The 16,143-nt window shown below is 40.5% G+C and overlaps 1 protein-coding gene across 1 annotated transcript in view; it reads right to left on the bottom strand.

Moving 5' to 3' along the window:
* The window catches only part of GCLC (glutamate-cysteine ligase catalytic subunit), a 25,951-nt gene extending 16,913 nt beyond the window's left edge, over positions 1-9,038 (bottom strand). Inside the window, exons 1-6 of the mRNA XM_009288556.2 lie at positions 8,805-9,038; positions 7,653-7,765; positions 6,089-6,271; positions 3,154-3,267; positions 2,308-2,366; positions 2,081-2,217 (exon numbers count right to left, since the gene is read on the bottom strand). Coding sequence (XP_009286831.2) covers positions 2,081-2,217; positions 2,308-2,366; positions 3,154-3,267; positions 6,089-6,271; positions 7,653-7,765; positions 8,805-9,038 — 840 coding nt within the window. The remainder of the gene's footprint in view (positions 1-2,080; positions 2,218-2,307; positions 2,367-3,153; positions 3,268-6,088; positions 6,272-7,652; positions 7,766-8,804) is intronic.
* Between the last annotated feature and the right edge of the window lie 7,105 nt (positions 9,039-16,143).

The following is a 16,143-nucleotide window of genomic DNA, read 5'->3' as shown; positions in this document are numbered from 1 at the left end:
TCCATCCCAACACTCCAATCATAGGAGCCATCCCACCACGTCTCCGTGATGCCAATAAGGTCACAGCCCTGCAGGCGTGCGCACGTCTCTAACTCCTCTTGTTTATTCCCTGGCTACGTGCATTTGCATAGAGGCATTTAAGTTGGGCCCCTGATGAAGCCTGTCTTACTGGCTGGAGTTCCTTTGTGCTGCTCTTCAGGCGCTCTCCTGCTGACCCGTGTTCCTTCTCCAGGCTCTGGGCATCTATTGCTGGCCCTGGCATCAAACTGGTAGGAGTGGGATGGATTGAGGTTCCCCTCGCCCTTCTCCAGAAGAGGGCTGCAGGCACCGCAAGGACCACGGAAAGCAGCAGCCATGAGCACAAGGCTCAACAGGCATAGGGACGTGAAGCCTCCAAAGGGGCAGGAGCGCAATGGTTTGCCTTGCTGTTCACAGGGGCAGCACCTCCCACCCCACTGTCGTTGCGGGCTGTCCCATCCGAGCTTATCGGGACATTATTTTTAACCTTGGAAATATATCAAACCAAGTTGTAGCTTGGTGCATAGTGAGAAAAAAATCAAAAGGAAGTACGCATACTGCAAACTACCTTACAGAAAATAGGTGGGGAATACATGTTTTCTTCTAGTCGGTTATCAAAAATTATCAGTTGATACACAAGCATCTTGTAGCATCTGCCAGCATTGTTTTCGTTCTCCCTTTGATGATAACAAGACTACCGAATTTGAATTTGACCACTGATTACAAGAATGGGGAATAGTAAAATGGTATTCCTTAAGAAGGAATTTAATATATTTTTAAACAAGTTCATATAATGACTGAACTTTTTGGTCTTAAATAAGAAAGAGATGGTACAAAATAGACCATATCAAACTTAACACCTTGTAAAACCACGCGGTATTACATACACTTTACTACTTCATCAGATTCTCCCTAGTTTACCCTTAGTGACAAGAAATCATACTTAGCTGCTGCCAAGAACATTTTATTTATTCAGATTTTGTAGTTTCTCAGTCTCAAAGGGAAGTGTTTTGAATGGGGTTATTTCTGCCACTGCTGTGAAAGAAGAAGAGCTTGGAGAATTTCCTTTAATCCCCTAGAGACTTAACACTAGCCTCTTCCTAGCTCTGCTTCCAAGATGGCAGTGGCAACAGGCAGATTTTATCAACAGTCAAATACATCGCTACTACCTAAGGCATCAGCCCCTAGCATCAGGTTACTATGCTAGAGAAACACTGAAAACAAACAGATGCTGAAAGGATTAAAGCACTCCCAAGACACAGCACCTGGATTTAAACGGAGGATACTGTAAAATAGTAGTAACTCAGGCAAACAAATGAAGACACTAAGAAAGGGGCAAGCGTTAACAGGAGAAAACAGAACCAAGAATGTCTCCCAGCACGCAGTAACAGAACACAGCTACCCATGTGGATTTGGTAGGTTCATGGTTCAAGCAGTGAGAAGACAACTTCTTAGCAGATAGCTAAAAATATTTAAGAATGAGAAGTTTTATACAGGAGTTCATGCTGTTTGTAAATAAAATAAAATCACACAGCTGGAGAAAGCTACTTATTTTAAAAGATATTCCAGTGACTTCTTGTCACTCCCTGCTTTTGCTGTTCCAAGAATGGGGAAGAGGGAAAAAAAACAAAATGAATAACCAAAAAGCCCCACACATTCCTACAAAACAGCTCAGTTTCCATTCCCACAGCATCCTGTGGTCATGCGTGAAAGAAGACCACAGCGGAAGATGATCTTTCACACTTGAAAAGTGCTGCAGTTCCAGGAGCAGGTGCTTGACCAAATGGGGTTTGACCAGTTCAAGAAACGCTTTCCGCACGGCATCCAATTACATTTGAATATTAATTAGCAGCAAATAAACATAATGCAAGCAAACAAACCTGGACTTTAAGACAAGATTACCAGGTATAAGATTAAATTTGTTGTTTTATTCCCCCGTTGCCACTCTGAAAATGCATCAGTTGAATTAAGCTAGAGAGATTAGACATAAGGCAAGTCTTAAAAACAGAAGCATTTAGGGAAGACAACATTCAGTAACATCTTGAAAGCAGACGCATTTTACCTGAAGACAACAGTTTCCCATTCCAAAACCCATAGCATCCATGTATATATAGTCTGGTTTAGCTGCCTTTGCTGCTTCTCCATCATCATTAGGAAATGTTTCGATAAATGGTGATGGCGTGTTCTTATCTTTAAATACTGTGTGGAAAATGCAGGTACTCAGTAACCCAGAGCATTAGACTGAACAATTATTTTGAAAAAGAAAAAAGATAGATTGAATTTACTCACTTGGTACATTTATCACAACCTTCTCTCCTCTTCGGTGCCGAATGTTTCTGGTCAGTGTACTACAACAAAAAAAAGCTTTCTGAAATATCTGAAAGTTTCTCTTTATGCAAGTTTTTTTGCAGTTAGTTTCTCAGCAATTCTCAGGGTTTCAGGATGTCAACTTTCTATTTATTTTGAGCATTTTCCTTCAGGACACTTCTTTTCCTAGTTTAAGATAGACTGTAACAGATACAACACTGACTTCTTCTTCAGTAAAGTCAGTCTTATTTTGATGGACTTCACAGTACTATGCTGATAGAATAGGCAGAAGTAAAAGGCTACTGACCTGAAGAATACCAGGGCAAGTGAGAAAGTATGCTTAGTTTTTAAATAGAATGATTTTCATTCTCTGAAGTCTCACCTTACAATGAAAACCCCTCTCAGACTATACAAGTAGTTTGACACCATGCTCCATTTCAGAGTAACTAGGGCAAGTTACTGAGTACACTGAGATGTTGCTGTGACATACCTGAGCGAGAGCTGGATTAACTGTGATAAAAGTGGTTAGCCATGGGATTTCAAACTGGAAACAATTTTGCAGTTGCATAATCAACACCTTTTGCCCCATAATGGCGTGAAATACTACATAAAGTTACTTGAACTTAACAGTTTATTTTCTTAAGTCACTTTGACAGAAAATACACGTCATCACAACCATCTCTGTCCAAGTCCTTGTGACATCTGCAGCAACTAGCCACATAGCTCTCTATTCCAGTAATGTAAAGAAGTTGCAGGTATGCCTATGATATTCAGGCACAGAAAAATATTCAGCTCCCCAGAACATTCACACTCCCCAAATACTCTTACCTAAATCTAGGATGTTTATTGATGGCTTCATCTGGAAAAAAGAGGGATTTTGAAGCTCCTCCTTCTACTGGCGTTGGCTTATATTCTGGCAGTGTAAACCCAGGACACCCTAACCTATGTAACACAACAATGAGATCCAAGCTGTAATGAGAACAGACTGTGATTTTAAAACGGTCAGATGATCGGAGATTAGTAGACAAAGGAATAAAAAGAGAATTTTTTAAAACTTGCATCTACCGTGAGTATTTCCGAAGCGTTTTTCAAGACTGCTACCTATGCATGTGGAATTGCCAGAAAGATGTCTTAAAACAGTTGCCGTTAAAAGGTCAGTACTTGCCAACAATCAGCTTCCCTGGTGGTTAAAATAGACTGGGCTTTTTTTTTGGTTTTTTTTTGGTTTTTTTTTTTAAAAAAACCACTACTCTATCATTAGACAGTAAACATGGACTTTTTCAGTGGCTGAAGCAGGAAACTTCAGTGTCTTATGCGGAGTACGCACACATTTTAGTGTGTTAGCACCTGTCACTAATACTGACATGCAGCTGCATTCTGTGCCTTGAACAGTTGCTCTAGAGGGTACAGGTTAACACTGACTGCTGAAGTAATTTATCCAGCTCTGCTCCCAACAATCTCCCCATGTTAAAAAGATGTACCTAACCAACTCTGTAAGAATCAGAGGTAGTTTCAAGTGATACACACATCCCAAGTCTCACAGCAGCTTGTGATTTTAGAACTCTGAAAAACCCCATGACAGAAATGTAAGAAGCGAAGAAAAAAATACAGCTATTAGATGTAAAATGCTGAGACATATGCAAGTAAATCAGAATACACTCCCCTCCCCCCCCCTCCATTGTAAGTTTAAGAATCATCTGAAACAAGAATAAGTAGGTTTTCAGTACAACTGAGACAAAGGAGCATTTGAGAAGTTGGAGGTAAAGTTGCAGAAGATTAATTTCTCCATGCTGCACAGTATAAAGGACAAAGATTGTGCTATCTTGAGAGGCTTTAGTATTTGGATGTATAAAAAAGGATTAGCTGATCCAATTACAAGCGAACTACTCAAAATACCAGGAAACACTCACATTTCTGGAAATATTATTTATGCTCAACATGTATTTCGCTACTGGTTTCTTCTTCCTGGTTTAAGTATACAAGTTGTCCTACAACATCTAAACCCAACTTTACCACTTACGTAAGTGCAACATTGTAAACTGCATCACTCCAGTCCTCAAGAAGGAAAACAGCTTTCTGGTCCTGCAGCAACGGCTCATATATTTAAGAACTACGGATACTCATTTAGCTTCTAAGCTAGTATTTTTTAATATTTAAGTATTTTCAGGTTTATTCATTTTTATCTGAGTTATTTTAATTTGAATAAGCCTGCTTTTTTATCTTTCTTCTGTCAGTTTTTTTGTCTCTTCAGGTGCACATTTTTTTTTTATTATACACACATGTATATGCACAGACGCACACAGGCATATGTACATACTATTGTAGAGAGAATGTAGCAAAAAACCCCAAACCCACAAAACCTCAGAAATATACGTTAGCAAGACTCCAGTCAAATCAACAGGGACTTGAATGGCAAGATAGCAAAAAGCAGAGATATGAAACTAAATAGCCTAGGGAGAGCAATTTGTGAAGGATGAAACTACGTTTGGGATGATCCATAAGTAATAAACAAACTACATTTTATTATTTACTGCCTTTCACTGAAGTCCAATGTACTGCTCCTACAGTGATGTAAAAAGTATTTCTCTGTATCTACAAAGTGATGAAGAACTCCTCTCCCTTTATTCCTTGCACGATTGGGTCTGAAATATTTGTATACAAAATTTATTAAATGACATAACCTATTTGTAAGGTTGCAGGGCAAAAAAAACCCCAATTCTGTAACACACTGAGAACTACTTAACCATTGGACTTCAAATAAGCTCTTACGACTTTAAAGATATCTAGTATAGCTCCATAAAGAGGAAGCATATTTTGTCAACAGAGTGTTCTTAAAACAGCATTCATGGGGCATAACGCAGGCATTTTGGTACCTGAACTTCGCTGCTAAGTCACATTTTGTACCGTTCCTGCTCTCAGCAAGAATTTAGGGCCATTGCATTCCGTACTATACAAGAAACGAGCCAGTAATGCCAGCTGCTTCTCTTCTACCGCAGAGCAATTTTTTTACTATTTTAAGCATAACTATCTTCATTCATTTGACTGACCAGGCTAGTTAGAACGAACATAATAAATCCCTACCTAGAATTATGTTTGAAAGGAAAGTCACAAAGTACGGTTTCTCCTAAGTAATGAAGTACATCCTGAATTTTATTTCTTCAAGAGTCTCTTTACAACAATAAAAAGGAGGAAATCTACTCTTTGTAAGGGTTTTATGAACCCAGGAAAGGAGCATTCCTTTCTAGGTTCAGTAAGTACAGTACTATAGAAGTTTTAAGTCTTCATTTTGTAAGGATAATCACATTCCTGTTCTACTGTGTGCTCCAAGCCACCAAAAGAAGTTTGCACGTGCTTTAGTGAAAAAGTAGTGTTAAAAAATAGATCAGGTTAGCCATGTTTTACAAAACTGCTACTTATACAGATCAAAGGTTGCAAAATAGGTACTTTTATATACGATTTGCCATATCAGTTCAAGATGGCAGACTACTCTACATACAATACTTTATGTTACGAATATTCAGGTATTCTCTCCTAATACAAAATCATCACAGATTAGAAGTAACCTAAAAATATAAAATATGCTTATTTGTTTGTCTCATTGCAATAAAAATTTTAGGAAACACGACTGGAACATTAAGTCAAAGTGCTTTAACTGAAATGTATTTTGCTTAGTTTCATTGTACAGTTTAGCTATATGCAATAAAGAGAAAAAGCATATAGGGAGAACAGCAAACACAGCATTACACTTCAGCAACCATCTCACCTTGGAAATGACGTCACAGTGCAAACAGCCTCATTTTCTTTGAGCACAGAAGCGGCCTCTTGCCGTCTTTTCCTCATGTTGTCTTGCACAGTGTTGAATTCAGACATGGTTCCCCCATACGGCTGCCCAGGTGTCCCTTCAATCATATAGCTTCCATATTCTGGTCGCCAGAGTGTTGGGTGGCTATAATAAAAGAATAGCCTCGTTTAAATATTTCTACAACTTAAAAAAAGATGGATTATTTGTGAGAATTTCAGAAATAAATGCATCTTGCAAGAAAAATCTCCTAAAGTTGATTATTTGGTAGAGTAACACAATGTACCTTCTAATGTACCTCACCGCCGGGAGGCAGTGAAAAGAAATTAAGGCACAGTTTGGCAGTAGGAAGTGTTGCTGTATAGTGCAGTAAGTAGGATTTGCCCATGTCAAATTGCAATCACCTTTAGTATCTGTCTCAAGCTTTGTTTCTTGGGGTTTTAACTGAAACTGGAAAATACAGAACATTCAACCGCTTCCACAGTACAAGGCAAGGCTCAATTTCTTCTTTCTACTGCCTGTGAATACCTAGTCCTGTTTCACAAATTTATCAGGTTAAGAAACGAAATGAAGTTTGAGTACGCCTAGTCACCCCTGAAAAGTAATACCTTCCCATCCCCTTGTGAAGCCATGCCATCTCTATGGAGCGCACACTACCACAGGCAGAGCCACATCTCCCCTACTGTTCTTCTGGCAGTAGCAGTTTTGAGTCTAAAAGCAAAGGGATTCCTTCTTGCAGGCTTTCAGTAGTCCCTCTACCGAGGAAGACAGACAGGGAAGCCTTACTAGAAGATGAGGTTACAGTACCTAGAAAGAAGCGGACAGGCCCAGGGCACAAAAGCCTTTCATTGTGACAGCAGAGTTTCTCCACCTTCCTGTAAGCTGTGACCTGCTTTTGGCTCTCTTCAGCCAAAGCACTTCGCTGTCTCTGGTCTCATTTCTCTGCTGCCATCAATTAAAAGGCAATTCACACTTCTCTGGCTAGTTGAAGTAGAGATATGATCCAGTTATTCCTGAAAACTCCACGGGAGAGGATGGGGAAGAACTGCCCTGCCATCCTTAAATTCGTCTTCCTAATTCTGCCAAAAATGGGAGAGTGCTCCTACAGACAACAGGCTTCCCTATACAGCCCTCACTGGCTCCTGCAGTCAGGGATACAGGGGCAAGCGCACACACATATGCTTTACGGGACAGGGGAGGTGTAGTACGCGATTACTGTGTACACACAGACACAAAACCAGAGCAAGATAAAACAAATACCCAAACTGCAGCTTTTGTGGGCTCACTGTTACATCCTCCTTTTTTTCAAGTCATAACACAAAAGGTGCATGGACTGCCTGCAAGTGTGCTCAAAATCTTTCAGTTCCTGCACCCCAGCTTTATCTGAAAATATCGCTATCTGTGGCTTATAGTTTTACTGACAGCAGACTTGAAAGTTAAAAGGTCTACAAAAGTTAAAAGGTCTACAAAATTCTGTACAGTATCATAACAGGAGAAAAAAAAAAAGAAACAGGAAACAGCTACTCACTTGGGGTTTACCTTCTCCCCCTTGTCTTGCAGGGTTTGAAGAACTTCCTCACCGCAGAGCACCAAGCGCACTTTCTTATTCTCATGGTCAAATTTTACTAACATATATTCCACCTTGTAAATAATAAAAACAAAATAAACAATTAAATGGTAAGATTTTGTTCACACACACACACATTGGCACACAATTTTAAGCATCAAGTGAAAAAAACACAGGATGTCAGACTGGACTTTATCTCTACAGAAGCTTAAAAACCATCACTAACTATGAATGCAGTAAACAATACCGCAGACGATGGCTGCATGCTTATTTGATCTTGAATAAAGAATTGAAATTCCTCAAAATTGGCCTTGAAAAATTTTTCCCTCCATTTCTAATTGTGGATATTTTGCAAAAACATTCCTGAATTTGTATTTGCCTCCACATTATTTTTCAGACAAAAAAAATTAAAACCCTATGCAAGCTATTAACCACAAACATCTCTCTATCATCCCATGAGTTACAGTCTCTGCTGCTGACAAAAAAACAACCAACCAACCAACCAACAAAAAAAGTCATTCTACAAACAAGACATCCATTTACACCCATCACTTGTTGAAGCTATTTAAGACTAGCACAACAGAGCCTCATTTACACCACGGAAAGCCCATGGTTGTTACAGACAGCATCAGTCCTGCTATTAACGCATTCCAGCTCTTGGCACAGCACAGGGGTTTCCACCCCTTCCTGATTCAGCTTTGCTGCCACCTTTTCTTCCCCTCCTGCCCAGTGGCATACCTTGCCACCAGGACCTCTGCCTCCTCGTCCCTGTCCCTACCCCAGGGTGCGACCCACACTCGATCCAACAAGCCACTAATGACAGCAGTGCTGCGTACCAGCACTGGAGAATATTGTTTCCCTAACAGAGATTATCTGAAAGCAGCCAAACCTGGAACACCCTCACGTCAAACTTTCTAATCTCCATGAATATCAAAGCTCCTGTAAAGACTTTTAGAGTGCTACCGAGTATGGCAACCTAACAGCCGCCTGGATCTTATAGCCTTTCAATACTTACTGATACAATCTATTTCCTGACGCCTACTTGGCAGGGGATGTTTTGTGCTGTTCTAGGAAGTGTGAAAGACAAAATAGCCCCCAAGTGCGATGTGTCACCTGCCACGTAAAAGCAGAAGTTGTACATGGAAATGCATCACAAGGGTACTGGCTTTGAAAACCCCTGGCTGGACCGGCGGTGATATGCAGAGCCTTTTGCTGGGAGGCTCTCAAACCGCTGCCTCTGAGATTTTCTAACTCCATCAACCTGTAGTTAAAAATTGAGACGGCGCTTCCACAGCTAGAACTTGTCAGAGGTTTTGCACCATGCTCCTCAGTTTTGTTTTCCGACATTGCCTAGAGCCACATCCAATGGTACTTACCAAACACCACTGCTCCAGCCCTAGGAGTTCAGATTCATGCAAGATGCCGATGTTAAAGTTGCAGCATACCAAATCATGGAAATTTCTATTTTGTACAGAAGTCTGATGCGTACAGGAAAACAGCTTGCCAAAACACAGGGAACTTGTGAAGTGTTTTCCAGCATATTGTAAGTGGATTTGTGGGCTTCATGTTCTTCGGTTGCTTCAGTGTTCATGGAAGAGTTATTGCTAGCTACCATGACAACAAGTATAATCCCCTGTTGGGATTTGCGATTAAATCACAAGCAGCATTATCTAAGAGCGTTTGTAATTCTACAGAATCTGATCAGACTCAAACTCTGGAGGGACTCATTCAGCAATTATACATGTTCTCCATATTTTTTAAGATCAAATTTTAATCCCCTAAAGAAAAATAATGATTTCTAGTTTCTGTGCAAGACAGCATTTCTTCGTGTGGTATATTTTGTGGTTTGTGTGTATCATGCCACAATAATCTACCTGAGATAACTACAGACTATAGTCAACCAGAATGTACTCCAGCACTGACTTAGTTGTTATCTAGTACCAGTCTCTCCAGTGACACTTGACCCATCATTATTGGCAATAAAAAGGGACTTCTCTCACACCTTCCTGCTTCCTACCATGTTCAACATCATCTCCTCCTGCTTTGGAAAAGTATCATCCTCACTCAGACCCAGCCTAAAGTAGAGGAGGCATGCAAGTGCACAGTTCTCCAAGTCATACAGATGGACGTGTGAATGGGCATCAAGCCCACCACATGCCTGGCCTCCCACCACACCGCCCACATGGGCTGGTAGCAGAAGGGAGGGCAAAGGAACTGCAGCTGCCTTCGAGAGACCCCAAAGCTGAACACTTGTCCACCGTTACATGAATATGTTACTATGATTAGCCTCCTGTCTTAAAAATCCCTCTCCAAATGTAACTGCAATGAGCTGGTGGTGTGAACACTGTACTTCTCTACAAACCATATTACAAGTTTCACGACAGAAAATAAGCCAAAAATGTAAAGAAACATTAAGCCCAGAAGGCAAAACCAAAGAAATCAAAATGTTTCATAATCTGAGTGCAGTACTGAATGTATTGCATTTATGCATCTAGCTTTAGAAACAACTACTACTCTTGCCTCTGGAAACATTGACTAAATCTTCAAAGCTGTCTTAACATAGAAGATCTGCCATTAATTTTAATGAGAAAAGAAAAAAAACTTCAGACAGCTGCCAACAATTCCAAGTAACCCACAGAGTATCTTGCCAACAGAGGGACTGACTGAATGGGCATCCTTAAAGAATTTAATTTAAGCTCATCAGAAGATTTAGCCTACAGCTAGAAAGAGAGAAATAAATTCAGAGTTCACACATTTTTACATTTAACTTCAGCTCGTCATTCACAGACGTCTCACATTTTTTATCCACAATAAAGTTCAGAGAACTGCAGCCAAGCTGAAAGCATCCACATGCCTGGCAGAGCTTCAAGAGTCCAAAAGCCAAATGTGTAGGGTTTCACCCAACATTTGTAATTCATCATTTTGCCGAGCTCTTTAGAGTTCACTTTGCTCTCTAATTTTAACTAGTCTCCCTAGCAAGCAGCAAAATACATGTCAGGTCAAATTACTGATGCAGATGGCTGACAAGCAGCCTTGCTAAGAGCCAGCTAGGAAAGCGCACCCTACCATGGTAAGAAAGACAGCCACTTTGGACCTGCGTGCCCAGACGGTGCTTTCACCCTGCAGCAAACCCTACGCATCGCTATCCTCCGGCCGGCATGTGCTGCAAGGCTGCCGAGGACAAGAGGTGCCCTCCCAGCTTCTCCCTGCAGACAGACATGCACAGCACTGCTTCAGTGGATGAACCTCTCTGACCAGCCCAGATCTGTCTGGCTTGCAGAAGTGCTGTGGCACCTCACCAGGAGAAAGAACAACAGTTGGGCCAGCAAGAGTATGCACCATTAGTTTGCAAGGTGGTGTTACTTCACTTGTCACGATTATTTCTCACAGGGAATTTCAGGCTTTTGAGAATTCTTTGACGTCGCCTCTGTAAATACAACCACAAGTGAGACCTTGAAGCCCCTCAACTGGGGAGCAGCCGAACCACTCCCCATGCATTAAGCCAAACAGTTGTGCTGGACTTGCCCGGTGGCAAAGTGAAAGATGACCATTCTCTGGAAATGGGTAAGCATGTCTGAAATTGTGTTTGAATGCCTGAGTCATTTGACTATAATTACACATATTATTTCTGCATAAAGCACACTACTTAAAAATGAAGAAATATCAGTCGAGCGACTCTTTAGTAGCAATTCTAAGGAGCAAGGAGAACCGAAGTCGACGCACGTCCCACATAGTATCACCGTCCAACTACTCGCCTTGGCAGCGGTCTGCTTTCTAATATCAAAACCCCTCCTCGCACGCTCAATTTAATACCATCATGCTACGTACACTAGGAACAAAACCTATCTAATAGTTGAGAGTAAAGCCCCTGCTCCAGAGTTAATGTTAAAATCCTTTTAACATTCAAATTATTTGTCACAAGGTATTTCTTCATATGAAAACACAGGTAAGCATACAGTCTGGACTTCGGCAAGCTCAGAAGTAAGGTGCGGAGAAGATTATATAATAAAGAAGAATAGTTTAAGAAGAATGATCTGAAGAGAAGCTTTTCTGAGAGAAAAGCAATGCAAGTCTGTACGCTCTCTACCTGTGAAAATCTGTTCCCTGCGTTTGCCTTTTACCACACTCCTGATCATCCATCTCAGCTGTGGATGCCCCATCGTTGGAAGTGTTCAAGGTCAGGTTGGATGGGGCTTTGAGCAACCTGATCTAGTGGAAGATGTCCTTGCCCATGGCAGGGGGTGGGACTAGATGATCTTCGAAGATCCCTTCCAACCCAAACCATTCTGTGATTCTAAAAAAACCTGATCACAAGTGACTCACAGACCACTGCTGTTCCTCAAGGACAATCTCATTGACGGTTTCTTCTTCCACTGGACAACTACTGCCACATGTACTTGGAGCAATTGTTAGCGGTCTCCTCATACATACCTTCCCTCAGGCCTGAAGCTTTAAAAGAAATTGGAAATTTTTCCTAAACAACCAATGAGGTCTCATGGCTTTTGTTTACTATTACCAAAAGCCACTACAACACTTAATATAAGTATTTTCATGCAGTATGCCTCATATATTTATGTATACAGTAGAAAATAAAATTGAGGTAAACTTTCTTCTCAAGAACATCACAGAAACAAAACCCATTTCACTAGTTATTAAGCTCCATTATGGCAAAAAACCCAAGTAATTCCCCCATACATTTATTGGTCAGTTAATGCATCATTAAAATACCATGTATCATTAAAATGACAGTCTACAGGAGAACAAAGTTTTAATAATCTGACTGTTCATTAAAGAACCTCTGCCACAAGTTTTCAGTGTTAAGATGGAAAAAGCAGATTTATTCCATAGGTACACATACTTCCGATGGATGTAGAGCATAATACTCCAGAATTTTTTTTAATGAAGTTATTTTCTCACCACTGCTGTGATAAAACATGGAGCCACAGTAATAACCAGCTGGTAACATACCTTTAATGAAAGGTTTACTGGCCCACAAAGGCGAGTCTCAGCCCTGAGGGAGCAAATTTTGGAGGAAAACAAGTCTGGAAGTGCCACAGAGGCTGGTTACCCCGTTTCTAGCCCGCAAGCCCCCAAACCACACACTGGCATGAGGCAGAGCACTTCCACGCTCATGAGATTACCATGGGTGTTCTCTGCCACAGAAATAATTTCAAAAATCTGCCAGTAACAGCAAAACCAAGATACAAATGTATTTCCCAAAATGCTTAATTTTGATCAAGTAGATTGGAAGTGGCCAATCCAACAAACAAAGCACCATCTCCAGCTCTATACAAAACCAACTCACAGAAATCATGCCTTAAAACCAAAATACAACTGATGTTTTATATTACATTGACAATAAGCAAAAAATGGAGAACTTCTACACCACGTTAAAGACGACCATAGATAAAGAAAATGAAGAAGATGTAGGGGTTCTCATCTCAGTCAACACAGCCAGCCCCAGCTATGTGCTCCTGCCTGTTCCCCCTCCCACTTGCTGACATCAGGGCTGCAGATTTTCTTCTTCTGCATGTGATACGATGTGACTAGAGGATGTCCTGTGCTGCACATACCACAAACTAGGAAGCTGGGTTATTGAAAACTAAAATCTAGAGGTTATAACCATTTGCATGCTTCTAAAGAACAAGATGGGGCACATTAGAGAACAAAGTGTCTCCTCTTTGACTGCTGTACTATGTAACACCTGAGGTTAATATCATAAAAAAAAAAGACTAGGATAATGTTAATTTTAGATTTCTGCAGCAAAGACAGCTTTAAGACACTCACTTATGAATTTTTAGATTTAAAGCAGAAAAGAACAAGGTTTTTTTGGCACAGCTATATTTTATATTCCACACAGCCTAGACGCTTTTATGGACTAGTAAAAGACCATTTATTCAACTGTGAAACAAGATGCTGCAAGCTTCTAAGTTGCCTCTTGCATCAGAAAGCAAGAAGAAAAAAAAAAAAAAGCAAGCAACAACAACAACAAAATCTTTCCTGTGCTCATCCTTCCGACTCACCCTTTCTCATACTGTTAACTAAATACGGCGTCTGCACAGCAAGAAGTCATCCTGTGGCAAAAGAGGAATTACAGTAGACAACAATCCCACGACAAGACCATAGCAATTCACTTGACATCCACAGAAGGAAGTTCACTGTGAACAAAATATTTCTTCATCAGAATTATACAAACAGCAGATAATTTAAGCTTCTCTTATTAAGATCCGAGATTGGGAAGGAGGAAATCAATGCATACCATGGGGGCTGGTCACTATTTATGACAAATTGCAGCTTGTTTGGGGGGGGGGGGGGGGGGAAAAAAAACACCCCCCCCCCAAACTGGTTTCCATGAATTGCAAAATTAGCTTTTAAAAAAGCATCTCACTATAACCTACAGCAAGTCCTGCACTGTCACAAGCACAACACATCCAGCAGCAAAGCTCATAGGTAGGTCAGTGGTGCTGCACTACAACCTATGCATATCTTATCACCCATACCTTATCACCTGGCTACAAAAGAACGGAGCGGGAGGGAGCTGAAGCAAAATCATCAGTCATTGGGGAGGTTAACACATCATGCACGTTTTTAGAGCTAAAGGGTTTAGACGTAATTCAGTTTAGGCTTTCCCTGACAGGAGGATTAAAGCTGGGCAGAAAAAGTAGTTTCATGACTGTCAGCCAAAGCATTCAAGGAAGGAATAAACACAGAGATTCTTCAAGGGCACCCGTCTTGTTCAAGTCAAGATTTAAGGAGTTATATTTGCATGCATTAGTGTACTCATTTTAGAGGTTGCATATATACACTCAAGGCTGTCAAGCAGCATGAGCTGATGCATTAACATCATACCTTCAAACCCTGCCCCAGAAACATCACTATGATGTATGTAGCAGGTGCAGCTACAAAACATATTAAGGAAGCACTAAATCTACTTGTAAACAAATAATGCCACTGTCCCTTTATTTAGCCAAATAAAGCTCAGAGAGAAAGGATGAACAAGCAGACATGTGACAAATAACCAAATCATTCACGAGTGCTGCTTCCTCCCATGCGGCAAGCGGGCAAGTACATCGATTAAGACAGCTCCCATTCAGATGCATCCACACATACCGCATTTGGCAGGGAGCCACCATGAGGAATTTCTGCATGAAAGAAATTCAAAAATGCATTCTGTTCGGGAATTTTGCTGGGGGAGGGGGAGACTAAAAGTGATGGTCCTAAAATGACAAGAGCTCAAATGTAAAAAATAATTTTGTAAGACTTCAGGCTACGTTAGCTTTATTGTAAGCATGAGATTCCCAGGAAAAGCTATAAAACAAAGCAATTTCTGCACACTGGTATATTGCAGCAGTTTGTACAAAGTGAGAATGTGAGATCATCATAATATTGATGATGAGCCTGTATAGTGACTTGGCTGATTTTTTTTTTTGGAAGAAGTTCTATTATTGACAGCCAGGAAAATAAAACAACTATTTTCTGTGACTATTTTATTTATTACAGATACAGTAAAAAGCTAGTTAGAAAGTTTCAGATGAACATTAAAGAAACCCCACGAGTCACTCGACAGTTATCTAAGTGGTTTGGATAGAGATACATATATCTTGCAGCATGTGGAGTTTAAAGAAACCATAATAAACTGTCCATTTTTGTTGTCCATATAAGTGTCTATCTTGGCTTCAAAGCTATCATGTGGCACCTTGTTCCACAGGACATCTAGGCTTTGTAAAATAAGTAATTATGTTAAAAGGACATCCGCTGCTTTTCTGTTCCATTAGGTTAGCCAAATTCCTTGTAAAATGAGAAAAGAACGTCACCTTTCCTGTACAGCGTGATGGCCTCTGAACCTACTGCTTCTTTTATCAGTCACAGTCCTTTCTTATCTCTATTTGAACATTTCCATGTGCACGTGTGTGTCTCTCACCAAGCCTCACTGCTGTCTTTTAGCAAAGAGATGACCAAAACTTCATCTGTGTATTTTACAGATAGTAGCTGTACTTATTTTATGCAGCTGGTGAGCTAGATTCACCATTGTTAAAAAACTCCTTAGACTTTGTTCCTGGTTTTAAATGGGTGACAGACAAACAGGAGCCTCAAACTGTATGCATCTGAACCCGAATCCATTTCCTTAAGATGTAACAATTATTTTACCAGTCTTAAGTTCTGCAGACTGTAATGCAACGTCAGTGATCATAACATTTACACATTGCTACTGCCCTGAAAAAAAAAACAAAAACATACAGGCTGTAAACTGCAGCAAGACATTAATGCAATAGCTAGATGCCTGGGAAGAATCATTGTGCTGGTTTTGGCTGGGATAGAGTTAATTTTCTTCACAGTAGCTAGTATGGAGCTATGTTTTGGATTTGTGCTGGAAACAGTGTTGATAATACTGGCATGTTTTGGTTATTGCTGAGCAGTGCTTACACAGAGTCAAGGCCTTTTCTGCTCCTCA

The sequence above is a fragment of the Aptenodytes forsteri genome, unplaced genomic scaffold (genome assembly GCF_000699145.1).
Source record: "Aptenodytes forsteri isolate BGI_AS27 unplaced genomic scaffold, ASM69914v1 Scaffold100, whole genome shotgun sequence".
Classification (NCBI taxonomy): Eukaryota; Metazoa; Chordata; class Aves; order Sphenisciformes; family Spheniscidae; genus Aptenodytes; species Aptenodytes forsteri.
This window is presented reverse-complemented; position numbering and strand designations above follow the sequence as displayed.